The 16,862-nt window shown below is 42.3% G+C and overlaps 1 protein-coding gene across 1 annotated transcript in view; it reads left to right on the top strand.

The window, feature by feature from the left end:
* Positions 1–16,862, top strand: part of RPRD1A (regulation of nuclear pre-mRNA domain containing 1A) — a 641,587-nt gene that overhangs the window by 489,675 nt on the left and 135,050 nt on the right. The window contains exons 5-6 of the mRNA XM_044086440.1: positions 1,973–2,099; positions 2,228–2,403. Of these exons, the coding sequence (XP_043942375.1) occupies positions 1,973–2,099; positions 2,228–2,403 (303 nt within the window). The remainder of the gene's footprint in view (positions 1–1,972; positions 2,100–2,227; positions 2,404–16,862) is intronic.

The raw sequence follows: 16,862 nt of genomic DNA, 5'->3' as shown, positions 1-16,862 counted from the left end.
GATTTCTCAGGCTTTAGCAGTCAAAGAGGTGGAACTTCCCAATTTTATGGGGAAAATGTGTGCATGTGATCACTTAAGCTTTGATGGGATTTCAGTATTGTGCTGTTCCACTCTTCTGGCCCAACATTATCAACATCGACACATCGACGTTCTGGCTTGTTACCCATATATGTATATGTGTGTTCCTTCCTGTGAAATGTAATGCTGTGATGTGTATAATCTGAGTCTATTTAGTGATCCTGGGTACTGTAGCAGTTGATGAACAAGTGTAAGTGGTTGGTAGACATCTCTTCAATCTCGTGGGAGGTCACTGGAGTTTCCACTGTGCTGCTGACTTCATCTGAAGGCTTAAAAGGTGGCATAGCATAAGCAGAAGATGGAAATATTTTGCCACTGTATACATTACTATGTGTTGAACTACCTGCAAATAAAGACACAGGTCTGGCTAGTCAGAGACATTGCATAAATGTAGAAGAAATGCAGGATAAAAAAAACAGTTCCACTGACCATTGAAGGCCAGCCTAGTATTGTCCTGGCATCCACAGCTAGTAGATAGATGTCACCGGATTTACATATATTGATGTCGGTGGAAGATATGGGAAAATGTTGCAGGGGAGAGGTGAATGATTTTTGTTTTTCGCATTTTTGGGGGGAGTGGAAGAGGAAGGTATACAACACTGATATAAAATTAAAAAGTAGTCACATATTTCTATATATCCATGTTTTCTGTGCACATTTCTGCATTTTTTTTTCATGCTGTGTTAAGATCTTAAGATTCAGTCATTATAATTATATGCATTGTGGTTTGTTTGTGTCTTTCGGCTTTTTCCCGGTTAGGGGTCGCCACAGCGGAACTCCGGTCCGCTAATGATTGGCAGTTGATTTTTACGTACCAGCTTGCCAGGCCTGATGCACAACCGTCAACGAAGGTACGCCCATTCACGCATGTCTCCACGCAGAAGACGCTCTAGCTGAGAATCGAACCGGACAGCGTCTTACTGTGAGGTGACAAAGATACCGTAGCTTTGTGATAGTGTTTGAAAAGTAACCAAATATTTAAAATTTGTAGCATTTTTTTAGAAATCAACAGGCATGGATGACATTTGTTTACAGAAATATTTCTGAAACTTTATGTTGAATACATTCTGTCTTATTGATAAAATTTTAAGTTATTATAACTAATATTAACACTTTTCAGTAAAGATGCGTCATAGTATTTTGACATGAATTATTAAGAGTAAATCTTTAAAACTAGCATAGTCTTTACTCTCATAAACAAGTAAGATCTCATTATCTGTTGAAACAGTTGAAGAATCTTGCCTTTTTATGTTGTTTTATGCCCACATTAAGCTTGTTCTGTCTGGTTTCTTTTCTATTATTTCTGTATGGAATCCTAAGTAGTTGGGTAATTTTATTCACTTCTGCATTAGAAAAAGACTGTTATGTATTTTATTTTGGAAATACAGATGATTCTGCTAAAATGATGCATATCCATCTATCCATCCTCAACTCCTTTTCCTATTTTTGCACATATAATGATGCATATGGCATAATGTATGTATACATGTATGCATTTTTTTCGTAGCTTCTACTGAACCTGTAAGTGCAGAACTTCAAATGTGGAAATAAGTCGTATGGTGTCAAGCAATGCATGCTAGGTAGACACAGGTGTAATATGTAAATAGACACATTTGAGCATTAATATAATTATAGTTTCGCAGGTCATCATTTTTGTGAAATATGAGCAGACAATGAAGAACATAATTTTCATAAGCATACCTTAGGCAAGAGCTAATTAGATAAACATAGAGTCTGAAGCCTGCACAATATCATGTTTACGGTTGGGTTCCTCTTGGTTAATTGCAAATTAGTGCCTATTTCTCACCTGCTTTACCTGATGTTTTTGCATTCCACAGTGTTGATAGGGAATTATGCCAGTAAACACACCCTGAAGATTTTATCTTTATTGCAGACTGCAGACCTCATTAGGGCATTACAGGAACTAGAAAATGCAGCTTCAGCTGATGCAAGCGGTCACCAGAGAATAGCCTCCTTGCCTTCAGAGGTTCAAGATATTTCTTTGATTGCCAAAATAGTAGGTATGTTGTCCCAGTAATACAATTACTTAAGATGTGTATTGCAAATCCTGACATTTAACTTAAGGTAACTCAGAGTTTTGTTTTCTGATGTTTTTAACATGTATATATATATATATATATTTTTTTAGATAAAGAATCAGGAGAACGGCTATTGAGGATGGTGGATGATGCGTGCACACTTCTTGCTGATTACAGTGGCAGACAGGCAGCAGAAATAGATGATCGAAAGCAGCTGACTCAAATGCTGTCCGATTTCCTTCAGACTCAGAAAGAAATTCTGGCAGAAAAAGAACGTGCACTGGAAGTACGCACTTATAATTTCTTTTCTGACTTCATTTTTGTAATACTGTTTTAAGAAAGAAAATTTCAAAGAATCTAATCATTATTAATGCCTAATGATGTCTCTTGCTATTGCCTGTGGTTAGTGTTGAATCTAAGGGCAGACTTGGCATTTCATTACTTTGTTAGCATACCTCCATAAGTAGTCAACTGTGAATTTTAAGGACCTGAATGCACTTTAAATTAGCAGATGGAGGGATGTATATAAATTATGGAGTACTGACTATTGATAGATTTCTTGTTTAAATAACATTATCTTCGCATTTATCTCTTTGCCAACATTTACTCTTTAACGGGTATGAAATTGTAATCTGATGTTGCTGTTTAGACACCTGTAATTCCAAAGACATTTTTAAGATAATGAAGTAGTTTTGTGTTTACCTAGTTTGTACTGAAAGTTTTCAAAGCTTGAGTACAAGTCTTTATGACAAATGTGAACCATTTGTGTGTTTACTTATGTCTTTTGGCTCAGGTTGTGACTGAAAAGGATCCCCGGACTAGTCCACCTACCCGATTAACAAAGTTTGATAAAATAATATTCTACATAATTGATAGGGAAATACCAGCTGTTTTACCCATTACAGTGCAGTGAAAATCATATGCAACTGTTGCTCATAGTTTGAGGTGTAAACTTTAGATAAAATTTAATAGTTCAGATGAGCAAACTTATTCAGTAGTTGGGTGTGCACACAGAAAAAAATGCTGACTACATAAAGAACCACTTTGCTGTTGCCCACTCCAAAAAAAAAAAACAGTGAATACCAGCATTTGTTGTCGACTCACTGAAATGTATATCTTACATACACATTTCCCTATTTTCTACCCTAAAATGAAGACACAGAATGCTGGCAGTGCCCCTTTATGTGACAGTGAAATGCTTTTAAGCAGAAAGTTCTGTTTTTTTTTTTTATCTTCTACTTTTCCTTTGTGTTATGAGATAAATAGAAGGTTCCTACATCTCTCTGTCTCTCTGAGGCTTGTTTGAACAGCTGTGCCATGAAGACATAGTAAATTGATAAATTAACATTAATTCCTTTAATGTTTAACATTGTTTGTGTTTCTGTCTTTTGCAGTGTGGCTGAGTATGAAAGCAATTTGTATGCTAGGGTAGTGAGATTTTGACACCTGTTTATATTAAATGCGATATTAGCATGATATGTTATGATAGCGCAGCCTAAAGGAAGTTTCAAGACAATCTAATTTGGAATGTGATTCAGTTATATTTCTACATTGCTGTCGGAACTGCATAATGCATTAACCTGCTCTATCTTTCTCAGTATTTGAGCTTAATTCTTGCTTTCGAATTGTATGTATCATAACTATACCAAAATTTGTCCATCCGTCGCAGGCCTCAACTACTGCTTTGGAATGCTGTACCCTGCATGTACGACACAGAAAAATACAAACAATAAAAATAAAAGTACAATGATTACTACAAGAATAACCAATGAGTGGGTGGGGTATATTGAAGATTTACCATGGTTGGTGTGGTTTAATCACAAGGGCGAAGCCCAAGTGATTAAACAAAGGCAACCATAGGTAAATATTCAGTATATCACACCCAGGAGTCAGCTATTGCTTAAAGAAATTACTTACTTTTCTTAAACAATGTCTTTATATAATGGCGCTGCGGTGTTCTTCCCCATTGTTTCTATATTCTGCTGCTTTGTTGATGTATTGCTAATGCACATGGGACTTGTGTTCCAGTGCTTACACAGTACATCACTGCTTTGGAAAGCAAACAACAGAGAAAGGATGATCTGCTGCTGCTGCTTCTTTTTTTTTTTTTTTTTTTTTTGGAAAAAACAAACAAACTGTGAAATCTGGACTCTTTAGAGGTACAAGAGAGACAAGGCAAAAATATAAGGAAAATCGGGTACATTTCTTTAGATGTCCTTCATTACATTAGGGATTCCCTGGCTAGGGCAGCCTGACTTCTGGCCATTATACCAAAGCCTTAGGTTGCTTTAAGGTATGACGTACATCACACGTATACTCCTCATGTAGTGTAGGGCATAAAAGTGACATCTGGACATACCATCCTCAGAACTTCTTTGCCGCCAGTCCAAGTGCCATCTCATGATTGTTGGTCTGAATGCCTATGTTCCGTTGCTGGTTTCAGAGCCATTGCAGATAAGTGCCCTTTGGGTTTTCTTTTTTTATTTGTCTATTTGGTTGCTTGTGGGGTTTCATGTCTTCCAAGAAGGGTAAATGCCAGTGTGGGAGATAGAATCCCCATAAAGACTGCCACAAACAGTGTCTGTTTTGCTTTGGCGCCTTGCACGACCATATGTTCTGTCTGTCAGGCGTTTGTACCAAAAACATTGTGTAGTAGACTTTCTTCTTTGGCACTGTATCTTGAGAATCAGCGACTTAAACTTCTTGTAAAATATACTGTGGAGGGAACTTCCTGCCCCAAGGGACAGTAATCAACGAAGAAGAAGAAAGCTAAGAAACCTAGACCAGAATCTTCTGCTGTCCAGTCTCCTGCGGAAATTTCTCCCAAGTTGAGTGAATGCCTGGAAGTTTATCCGGCTTTGTTGTCGGATTCCTCTGCCATGATCGGGTAGGAGCCCAGTGAGGATCCGACTTTAAGCACGTCTAAGGAGGCTTTGCAGACATCCATTTTGGACATTCAGAGGAACTATGGTTGATCATTTCCAAGGGGCCTAGGGGTGTTCCTACTACTATTGAATGCTGTGCTGGGTAAGAGCCTTCCACGTTTTATAAGGCAGACATCTCATTAAAGAAAAAACAAAAAACTAAACATGTTCCTCCCCTTCCTGTCATTCCAAAAGTCCTGTTCAAAATTCAACAGGACGCTCCCAAAATCTTGTTGGTGACTCCCTTTTGGCTGAGACAGCAGTGTTTCCTTTTTCTTCTGCATTTAGCCAAGGGCAATCATCACAAGTTACCTCACAAGGTGGTCCTGCTCACACAAGACAAGGGATCTCTCATCCATCCCCACTTGTCCACATTTCAACTAACACTGTAGGTGATAAGAGTTTGATTCCACATAGACACCTTTTTTCTGAGGATGTGCTTAGGGTCCTGCAGGAGGCCAGGAAACCCAATACTAGGAAATCCTACTTATCCAAATGGAAGAGGTTTTCTGTTTGGTGTCTCTCTTGTAACCTGGATCCACTTTCTGTGGATGTTCCTTTGTTTCTTTCTTATTTTTGTGAATTGCTCAATGTTGGCTTGGCTTATTCTTCTGTTAGGGCCCACTTATCAGCTATCTCTGCTTGTCTACCTTTATCTCCTCCTTTAGTTTCTAGATTTGAAGCTAAACAATTCCTTAAAGGCTCCTTCATATTAGGCTTCCCAGGAAGCCTGTTCCTCCTTCCTGGTATCTTAATTTCATTTTGGAAAAATTGACTCATACTCCTTTTGAGCCTCTTGCTTCAGCTTCCTTGCAGCATTGATTTTGGAAAACTGTACTTTTGTTGGCCCTTACTTCTGCCAGACAGGTGTCTGAGCTTTAAGCCCTTATGGCTTGTCCTCCTTTTATGGTGTTCCATACGGACAGGGTGTGCTTGCATACTAATCCGTCTTTTATGTCCAAGGTGGTGAATGAGTTGTCCCTTAATGAGTCTACTTGTTTGCCCACTTTTCTCCCTTCTCCACAATATGCTAGTGAGATGGTGCTAAACACGTTAGATGTGCATAGACAACTCAGAATTTATTTGGACAAGACCAATACTGTTAGGAAATCTGATCCACTTTTTGTTTCCTTTCATCCTAGGTCTTTTGGATTAGCTGTATCCAAGCAGACTATTTCTTCTTGGATTTCAAAAGCTATTTCCTTTTGTTATACTTGTCATGGTAAGAGCCTTCCTTTTTCTTCATTCTACTAGAGCTTTAGCTTCTTCTGGTTTAAAGGGTTTGGATACTAACTCTATTCTTGAGTCAGCTACCTGGACTTCTGTATTACAAGTTGGATGGAATCTCCAGAGCTCGATCTGGTTTTGCTAGGGCTAGCCTCCTTCTTGCCAAGTTTCTTCCTGAGCTTTGGCATTCTTCCCAATGTAATGAATTCTGCAAAAGTGATATGAAAGGACATGGTACAGATGTGTAAAATCTTACTATAATGGTAGATGTCCTTCCCTTCACTGTTGCAGTATTCACTCCCTCTCTCTTCCCCCTGATCCATTTCTCTTCTGTATGTACTGGTTACTCCTTGGTTTTCCTTGGACTGGCAATCCTACTGGGGCATTCTGAGGATACATCCGGACGTCACCTTTATGCCCTACGCTACATGAGGAGCATACATGTGAGTATGGTGTACCTTAAAGCAACCTAAGGCTTTGGTATACTGGCCAGATATTGGACTGCCAGAGGCAGGGAATCCCTCATGCAATGAATACAGTGAAGGGAAGGACATCTACTGTTATGGTAAGCTTTTACACAACTGTACTTTTTGCATAACGTACCTAATTTTTTTGTGTTTTCTTTGCCCTCAGTAAGTACCTTTGAACTCTAAGCTGAAGAAAACTGGAAAGTCTTATCATGTATTGATAGAAGAAAGTCCGGGTGACTGGACTTTTTTCTGTTGGTATATGCTTGATTTACAACAGGCACGCTGGATGGGCTGACTATTCAGCAAGCATGTTTCTTGAATGTTAATGAGCTACTATTGTATAATTTCCAATATACCCTGCATGTAGAACTAAAGTGTAGCTAAGCCTTTCCCCACAAGGCAGAAGTTCAAAATCAGAAGGCTTTACCATATTAACTATCAAAAAAAACACCGTGAAAAACTTTTCAAAAGCAAACTTCACGTTACTTAAGACCGAGGTGGAAAGTTTTAAAGCCCCCATGCTGAAGGATAACACTGTCCAAGCTGCAAAATCCTTCACTAATGCATTCTACGGGCACCTACAAGAATGCATGGATCATGCCATCCCAAGCAAAACCAAGACTCACTCCTCCAAGAAAAGGAAACCAGTCTGGTGGACTCCTGCTATAAACAAGCTATACAATAGAAGGAGGAAACTAGTACAAAAAAGAGTAAAATCCCAAGAAGGGAAGACATCCCTGATCAGTATCAGCAAGAAACCACAATCCCTCATAAAATCATCCAAGGCTAGCTTCGAAAGAAAAATTGCCAAGGACTCCAAAGATAAGCACAAGGCATTCTTTAGCTATGTCAAGAATCTAAGTGGCAATGCTCAGATCTGCTCAGAGTTAGTGCAGAATGGCATAAAATACACTGAACCGACTGATATCGCCAATATCCTGGCAGACAAGTTCAGCTCAAACTTCACCCCCAAGAGGGCCCATAACCATACCAGAAGAACATAGAGTCCCTGAAATCACAGACACTCAGGTTAAAACAGCCCTCTCCAAAGCCAAAAACACAGCATCAATGGGACCGGACGGTGTCCCAGGCTGCATCCTACACGAGCTCAAAGATGAACTAACCCCTCACCTAAACACACTGTTCAAACTCAGCCTCTCCACAGGCTACGTACCCATAGAGTGGCGCACAGCAGCGGTTATTCCGCTTCACAAAGGTGGAGCCACAACGACCCCGGGAACTATCGCCCTAAGCCTGACTAGCTTGGTCTGCAAGGCTATGGAGTGCATCATCATGGAACTCATTAACAGAGACATTGGGAACCTCCAAACACTGGACCCTACCCAGTTTGGCTTTGTTAAGGGCAGATCATGCCTCCTAAACCTGGTGGACTTCTTTGAGACAGTTACCAAGGCTATAGATGAGGGAAAAGTGGTACACACAGCCTACCTAGACCTCGCAAAGGCCTTCAACACCATTCCCCATACTGGTATTATAGACAAGCTCACCAGCCTGAACATAAATCCCTACATCACAAGGTGGGTTGCCAACTGGCTCATGGACAGAACCCACATGGTGAGAGTTGCGGGAGCTAGGTCCGACTCTAAATCGGTTACAAGTGGAGTTCCCCAGGGCTCAGTCCTAGGACCACTCCTGTTCGGCATATACTTTTCAATGGTACAGGCAAGCACAGGAGGACTATGGCTGACCAAGTTTGCAGACGACTGCAAACTAGGGGCTATAATTGACTCTCTGGCTGACACAGACATCCTCCAAAAGGGTCTCATGGAGACAGATACCTGATGTCAAAATCATGGCCTCAAGCTAAATGCCAAAAAGTACATAGTCATCCCCTTTGGAAAAAACAAAATACCCACAAACTACTACATAGGTGGTAGTCCCCTAAGTACGGAAGATGTGATAAGGGATCTGGGGACCCAACTAGACAGTAATCTCACCTTTGATCATCACATTGCCAAAGTGGTTAGAAAATCCTTCAACGTGGCCCACCTAATCACAAAAGGGTTCGCATCCAGATCAAAAGAGGTCATTGTGCCCCTCTACTCATCACTCATCAGACCCATCATAGAGTACAACGCCCCATTTGGGATGTACCTTTCAAGACACCTGCAACAGCTGGAAAGACCTCAGAAGTACCTCACCAAGAGGATCACTGGCCTCAAACAGATGTCCTATGCAGCTCGACTGAAGAAATTACAGCTGTACTCAGTTGCATACCGCCTTCTCAGAGGTGATCTGTGCCTGACATACAAGGCCATGTCCAACCCAGAATTAATGGACATGCTCCACCTAAAGAAAACTTTATCCCCACGAGCCACACGCTCTAGGGATCTCAACCTCACCACAACAATAAATAGGACGTGCTGGAGGGATAGATTCCTGTCCCAGAGACTTCCCATGCTTTGGAACAAGATCCCAATCTACATTAGGCAGAGCACCTCGCTAACACTCTTCAAAAGAAATCTTGACGAGTGGATGGGAAACAGAAAGTTTATCTCGGGGATCAATTCAGTGGCCCTGCTAGACAGAGGCACAGGGAACTAATCTAAGGGGGTGGTGAAAGCCAACACATTCTGGCTAGGCTTATAAATACCTTCGGGCAGGTAGCCTAGTACCTACCTATGAACCTATGAACTATTTAGGTGGGGTCTTCTGTCTCCCATGCTTTCAAAATGAAGGCTCCAGTGCCGTACTCCATAACTTTACACATATATGTACATACATATACATACACACATGCATACTTATGTACTAATAGTGCAGTTGCATAGTGACAACCATAGGGAAATACCCACTTCTGGGCTATAGTGAATACTGAGCGAGTCAGCTATAGAATTCTATCTGTGAAGTCAGCAGGGTAGTGTCACCTGTCCTACCTGTTGACATAGTGCTGTACATTCGACCTAAAGCATGGATGGCTAGCATGAAGCAAGGCTGACTTTATATATAGAGAGAAGCATGATGAAAGTTAAATGGAAAATTGGTAAAGTTTTGTAAGGAAAGCTGGAGAATCCTGGTTAGTGGTCAACCTGAAAACCAAGACTGTGGCAGTTAAGGCTAAGTAAGCTGCATGTCTTAATGCATTTTCTATCATGTTTGATGTAAGGTGAGTTGTTTGTAGGTTCTGTACCACAGGCATTTTAATTCATACTCTAGTAGTGTTCCTGCAGTGCATTTTGGTGGGGTGCTATATTCGTTTATTACAATTTCTCTGGATGAGGCATTAAGCTGATCTTCTGATTGTCTAATGTGAGGTTACTTCAGGTTGATGTTAAACATTCCAGTACAGTTTTTCACTAAAACACTGAGGAAAGAAAGGTCAAAGATGGATAATGTAGATGTGGTTTGGACATTGGAGATGGTTTTGCATATAACCAGTTGTCAGAGAAGCAGATATGTTAATGCAGTCATGTTTATTGACAACATAAGTTGGCAAGTAAGTGGATTATTACAGGAGAAAGTGTGGAATGAAAAAACTGCATAGTAAATGCAGTTGTGATTAATGCAGTAGTGTTTGAAAGGACCAACAGAGTTTTCAGATGACATTTGATCTGATGTTGTCAATTTTCATTCCTTCCTTCACCTGTGGGTTCCATATCTGACCTAGGATCCGACTCAGCCACTTTCCAAGCTGAAGATTCAAAGCTTGAGCTCCTTCTGTCTCTCCCATAACCCCTCATTCCCCCAGATTACCTCAGATCTCATTTGCCACAAAAGCATCGAGGTTGGGTCGCTAGAGCTCCTTCCAGTGGGTTAGTGGATATTTCATTTGTAAGTCGGCTTTTAGCCATTCCTGTTTTCTCTCTCTCCCTTCTAGTTTTTTTTATTTAAAAAGTTAAAAAAAAAAAAAGTAATAGCTTGTACTTCCTTTCCTGCGTGTTTTCTTCCATGCGGTCTGGTACTTCTGCTCCTTTTCTTCTTTCTTTGTTATTTTTTTCTAGGTCTCTAGCTGTTTGGGTTGGTCATGGCTGAAAAACCTGACAAAACTTTGTGTTTCAAAAAGTGCACTTCCTGTGGACACAAGATTCTGTTATCTGAGTGTGTCTACTGTTTAGGCCCAGCTCATTTAGACAGTTCCTGCTCTGTTTGTGAGGGGTTTAAACTGCGGGCACTGGCGGACTGCAGGAACAAGCTTGTGTTTAAGGGGTTGCTTCCTTCATCTGCTGCTCCTGCTCATCTATCTACTGCTGGAGCTGAAACCCCTGCTAAGAAGCACAAGGAGGCCAGGGACCAGAGAAAATGTTCCCTTGAAAGGTCCTCCTCTGAGCCACCAAACAAAGGCACCTAAAACATTGGACCTGACCCCTTTGGATCCGACTATCCTGGGTTCTTTCCCTTTAGCTACCCATGCTCCCATTGCTGTCTTGGAGCTGGGTGTCTCAGTGTGGAAGTCTCCCTGCCTGGTGCCCTGCAGAGTTCGACAGCAGCAGAGAGACAAAAGAGAGACTTTGGAGTGATTAAGTATCATTTTTCTGCATTTTCTTGCTGCCTTTAGCTAATTCCGCCTAAAACACCAATTTTTTAGAGTTTCTGTGATTTAAAAAGTTCGTTTCAGCCACATATTGTACTTATTTTACTGCCTGCACTTTAACAAAGTCGTTTTTGTGTTTAAATTACCTGTTTAACTGTTGTAGACTACACACTCGTGTGATAGCCATTTCTGTGCATTTAAAGTGTTTTTTTGATTGTATCTGCTTTATTTTCTGAAAAAAACAAACAAAAAAGTGTACTTGTTTTCCTGCCTTTCTAAGCTAGTATAGTCCAGTTTTCAGGGTAGTACTGAATTCAGGGCTGTGTTACAAGTTTCTGTGTTTGCCCATACCTTACTTGGATAGAAGGAAGTTTCTCTGTTCACCTGTGAGAGAGGGAAGCTTTGAGCAGCTTATCTGTCCCTTGAGGAGTGGTTTCAGCCCAGAAATTAGTAGTTGATTGGCCATTTTGGGCTAATTTCTATCTATTTTATTTTCCTGCTATAAAACCTACATTTGCGCGGTTGTGCACTCTGGGCAGCATCAGTTAGCTGGGGTATAACTATTCCTGGCTCCACTAAGTCTACTCTTCAATTTTTCCCTTGGAACTAGACACATTTTCAAGCACTCAAACCATTCACTTCTCAGCCTGGCACTTGCTCAAAGCTCATAGCAAGCTCTAATAAACCTTAGCACTAGACCTCCCTATACTGTAGAGAAGGACAAGGCTCTCTATTCGACCTTACCAGTCAATCAGTAAAACAGTTCACTGTACCTATCCCGGCATGTCCAAAGGGCAGTTTCAGGTGTACTCTCCGGTCCATCTGGTGAATCTGGGGATTTTAAGGCAATGTTGCAACTGCCTCATGTACACAGACAACCCTCTCCTCCTACCACCAAACACTAATACATGCGAGAGATGCAATTATGCAGCCAAACTGGAGGCTAAGCTCTCTCAACCCAAGACTGGACCAGGCAGTCAAGATGAGAAGGGAATTACTTGTATCACACCACCAGTCTCACATAGACCAATGAAACCAGCACCGGCAAAAAACACACATAAATACATGAAAACATACTCGGAGGCTCTAAATAAAAATCTGCAAAAGCAACAGAGACCTCCAAAGCAGACATCCAAGCAACCTCCACCCCCAAACACAAACCATGAAACACATACTTCACAAAACCAGTGTGCCACGCAATCAGAGCCCTTAAGGCAAAATAACATACCCAGTACACTAGTAATAGGTGACTCTATAGTCAGGCACACTGACTTCCCACTCACTAGGCTGAACAAGGAGAAGGTTACTGTTAGCTGCCTGTCGGGTGCCAAGATCCGCCACATAACACAAGCATTCAGGTCACTCCAGAACAAGTACAAATACAACTCTGTCATTGTCCATGTTGTTGTGAATGACCTGAGCTGTACCTCCCTGGACTACATGAAAAGAGACACGGAGGAGCTCTCTGATCACGTAGCCCAGGCCGGATGACCCTGACCCTGAGTAGCATTCTGCCCTCACCAAGAATGATACCACGGTAGAAAGAAAAAATGACCAGTTTCAACAATTGGCTAGGGTTCTGGTGTCATTCAAAGGTGATTGAGTGTCTGTCAGCCTGGGATGACATGCTGGACAAGCCACACTGCTTCGCTAGAAATGGCTTGCACCTGTCACCTTTAGGCTTTCAAATACTGGCCAAGGCTCTTGCCACCCCCATAGTGCCTTTTTTAGGCAAGGCTCAAAAGACAAACCCACCGCCATAAATTGCACAAGTAACAAAAAACTGAGGGTAATGCTACTCAATGCCAGAAGTCTAAACCTCAAAATGCACACACTCAGGGCACTCCTCAGTATGGAGAAAATCAATATATGTGCAGTAACAGAAACCTGGTTTAAGGCTCCAGAAAGCACCCCAGCAGTACCACGCTACAACTCATACCATACATTTCAGCCACAAAACCCAGATCAAAATACAAAAGGCGGTGGCGTATCCATATTCATCAAGGATACCCACACCTCCAGGTTAGTGGCACAGCACGATGCTTCAGAGATCATCCACGTGCAACTAACAACGGGCAAAACTGCAATCCAAATTGTAGCTTGCTACAGATCACCCACCATGTTCCAGGACCCCCATTCCGCATTTCTGGAAACACTGGGAAACATAAAGGTCCACCCAAACACCCTGATATTGAGTGATTTCAATTACCCAAACATTAAATGGGAGAACTACTCAAGTACTTACTTCCTTGCCCAACATTTCCTAGAATTTATAAACTGTAATGCCCTGGATCAACTGGTCAACACCCCCACCAGCAGTGACAACATATTGGACCTGGTCATCACCAACATGGGCGATCGGTGTTCCACACTGGAGGTCAAACCCTCGCTGGTTAGATCTGACCATAAACTAATCACTCTGGATATCCACATTCCACCCCCACCCCTTGTCAAAGAAACCACTATGAAAAACATTTCAAAAGCAAACTTCACGTTACTTAAGACCGAGGTGGAAAGTTTCAAAGCCCCCATGCTAAAGGATAACACTGTTCAAGCTGCAAAATCCTTTACAAATGCACTCTATGGGCACCTACAGCCATGCATGGATCGTGCTATCCCAAGCAAAATCAAGACTCACTCCTCCAAGAAAAGGAAACCAGTCTGGTGGACATCTGCCATAAACAAGCTATACAATAGAAGGAGGAAACTAGTACAGAAAAGAGTAAAATCCCAAGAAGGAAAGACATCCCTGATCAGTATCAGCAAGAAACTACGATCCCTCATAAAATCATCCAAGGTTAGCTTCGAAAGAAAAATTGCCAAGGATTCCAAAGATAACTACAAGGCATTCTTTAGCTATGTTCATCCTGGCAGACAGGTTCAGTGCAAGCTTCACCCCCCTCTCACCCCCAAAAGGGCCCATAACCATACCAGAAGAATGTAGTGCCCCTGAAATCACAGACACTCAGGTTAAAACAGCCCTCGCCAAAGCCAAAAACACAGCATCAATGTGACCGGACGGTGTCCCAGGCTGCGTCCTACACGAGCTCAGAGATTAACTAACCCCTCACCTAAACACACTGTTCAAACTCAGCCACTCCACAGGCTACATGCCCATAGAGTGGTGCACAGCAGCGGTTATTCCGCTCTACAAAGGTGGAGCCACAACAGACCCCGGGAACTATCGCACTATAAGCCTGACTAGCTTGGTCTGCAAGGCTATGGAGTGCATCATCATGGATCTCATTAACAGAGACATTGGGAACCTCCAAACACTGGACCCTACCCAGTTCGGCTTTGTTAAGGGCAGCTCATGCCTCCTAAATCTGGTGGACTTTTTTGAGACAGTTACCAAGGCTGTAGATGAGGGAAAGGTGGTCCACACAGCCTTCCTAGACCTAGCAAAGGCCTTCAACACCATTCTCCATTCAGGTATTATAGACAAGCTCACCAGCCTGAACATAAACCCCTACATCATGAGATGGGTTGCCAACTGGCTCACGGACAGAACCCACATAATAAGGGTTGTGGGAGCTAGGTCTGACTCTAAACCGGTTACAAGTGACATTCCCCAGGGCTCAGTCCTAGGACCCCTCCTGTTTGGCATAAACATCTCAGAGGTACAGGCAAGCATAGGAGGACTATGGCTGACCAAGTTTGGAGACGACTGCAAACTAGGGGCTATAATTGACTCTCCGGCTGACACAGACATCCTCCAAAACGGTCTCACTGAGACAGATACCTGGTGTCAAAACCATGGCCTCAAGCTAAATGCCAAAAAGTGCATAGTCATCCCCTTTGGAAAAAACATAGTACCCACAAACTACCACATAGGTGGTAGCCCCCTAAATACAGAAGACATAATAAAGGATCTGGGGACCCAAGTAGATAGTAACCACTCCTTTACATGTCACTTATCAGACCCATCATAGAGTACAACGCCCCATTTGCAATGTACCTTACAAGACACCTGCAACAGCTGGAAAGACCTCAGAAGTGCCTCACCAAGAAGATCACTGGCCTCAATCAGATGACCTATGCAACTCGACTGAAGAAACTCCGACTGTACTCAGTTGCATACCGCCTACACAGAGGTGATCTCTGCCTGACATACAAGGCCATGTCCAACCCAGAATTGATGGACATGCTCCATCTAAAGAAAACTATATCCCCTCGAGCCACATGCTGTAGGGATCTAAACCTCACCACAACGATAAATAGGATGTGCTGGAGGGATAGATTCCTGTCCCAGAGACTTCTCATGCTCTGGAACAGGATTCCAATCTACATTAGGCAGAACTCCTCGCTAACCCACTTCAAGAGAAACCTTGACGAGTGGATGGGAAACAGAAAGTATACCCCGGGGATCACTTCAATGGCTGTGCTGGACAGAGGAACAGGGAACTAATCAAGGGGGCAGCAAAGCCAACACTTTCCGGCTAGGTTTATAAATGCCTTCGGGCAGATAGCCTAGTACCTACTTATGAATCTTCTGATCAGGCTATCATGCATTATGCAAGGACTCTCTCTTATGGTGGCTCCACTCCTCTAAAGTCATCCAAGACCATCCCTTTGTTCTTCCTCAGCCAAACACCACACTGACCACGGATGCCTCCCAGATTGGGGGGGGGGGATTTTCTGGGATGGACTGTCCAAGGCATGTGGACTTCTCAAGAGACCGATTTGCATATCAATGTCCTAGAGATGAGAGAGGTTCTTTTAGCTTTGCAAGCACTACATAGCTTTCTCCCTGTAGGGACTATTGTGATCCACTCAGCCAGTGTGTCCGTAGTGTGTTACATCAACAAGCATGGAGGAAACAGATATTACCACTGTAGCTGTAGTTGAGAAGCAATCAGAGTGTGGCAATGGGCAGTCTCTACCAATTGCTTTCTAACTGCAGTACACATTCTGAGAAAGTCAACATTTTAGTGTACAGGCTTAGCAGAGCTTTACTGATGCCTCACGAGTGGTCACTAAATCAGTCGATGGCAAACATGATCTTCGTCAAATGGGGTCAGCCTTGCTGCGATCTCTTTGCATACCCCCCCAACAACAAATTCCACAGGTTCTTTACTTTGATCCCTTTTGAGACAGTCACCAAGAGATGCTGTAGTCCATGCTTGACCCCCCCTGGTCTACTTTATGCAGTTCCTCCTGTACCTCTGATTCCCAAATTTCTTTGAAAAGCTGAAAAGCACATCAGTTGAAAAGCAAAGTAATCCTTATTGCCCTCTTTTGGCCTTGCCGTGTCTGGTTCACCTTCCTTTGGTCTCACCTGGTTTGCCCTCCTTGGACACTGAAACCTCTGCCAGATCTACTGCCCCATCCCTCAGGGCAAACTCACCTGGATCTTCAAGGCCTAAAACTGACCACATGGTTTCTCCAGTTCCAGTGATGGCTAGATATTCCAGTCTTTCATCCCCAGTCCAAAAAATTCCAATTTCTTTCCACAAAGTAATGACCAGAAAGCTCTACATGTGCAAATGGAAGAGATTTTCCTTTTGGGCTCAACAGAAGTTTATTGACCCCTTTACAGCTCCTTTCCCAGTAGTATTGGATTTTCTGGCTTTTCTTTTCCAAAATAGAGCCAGTTATTCCACGGTTAAAGTTAATTTGGCAGCTATTTCAA

This window comes from Protopterus annectens, chromosome 10.part0, assembly GCF_019279795.1.
Source record: "Protopterus annectens isolate FY-2018-M chromosome 10.part0, PAN1.0, whole genome shotgun sequence".
In the NCBI taxonomy this organism is placed as follows: domain Eukaryota; kingdom Metazoa; phylum Chordata; order Ceratodontiformes; family Protopteridae; genus Protopterus; species Protopterus annectens.
The sequence above is the reverse complement of the archived record's forward strand: the minus strand, read 5'-3'. Positions and strand labels throughout refer to the sequence as shown.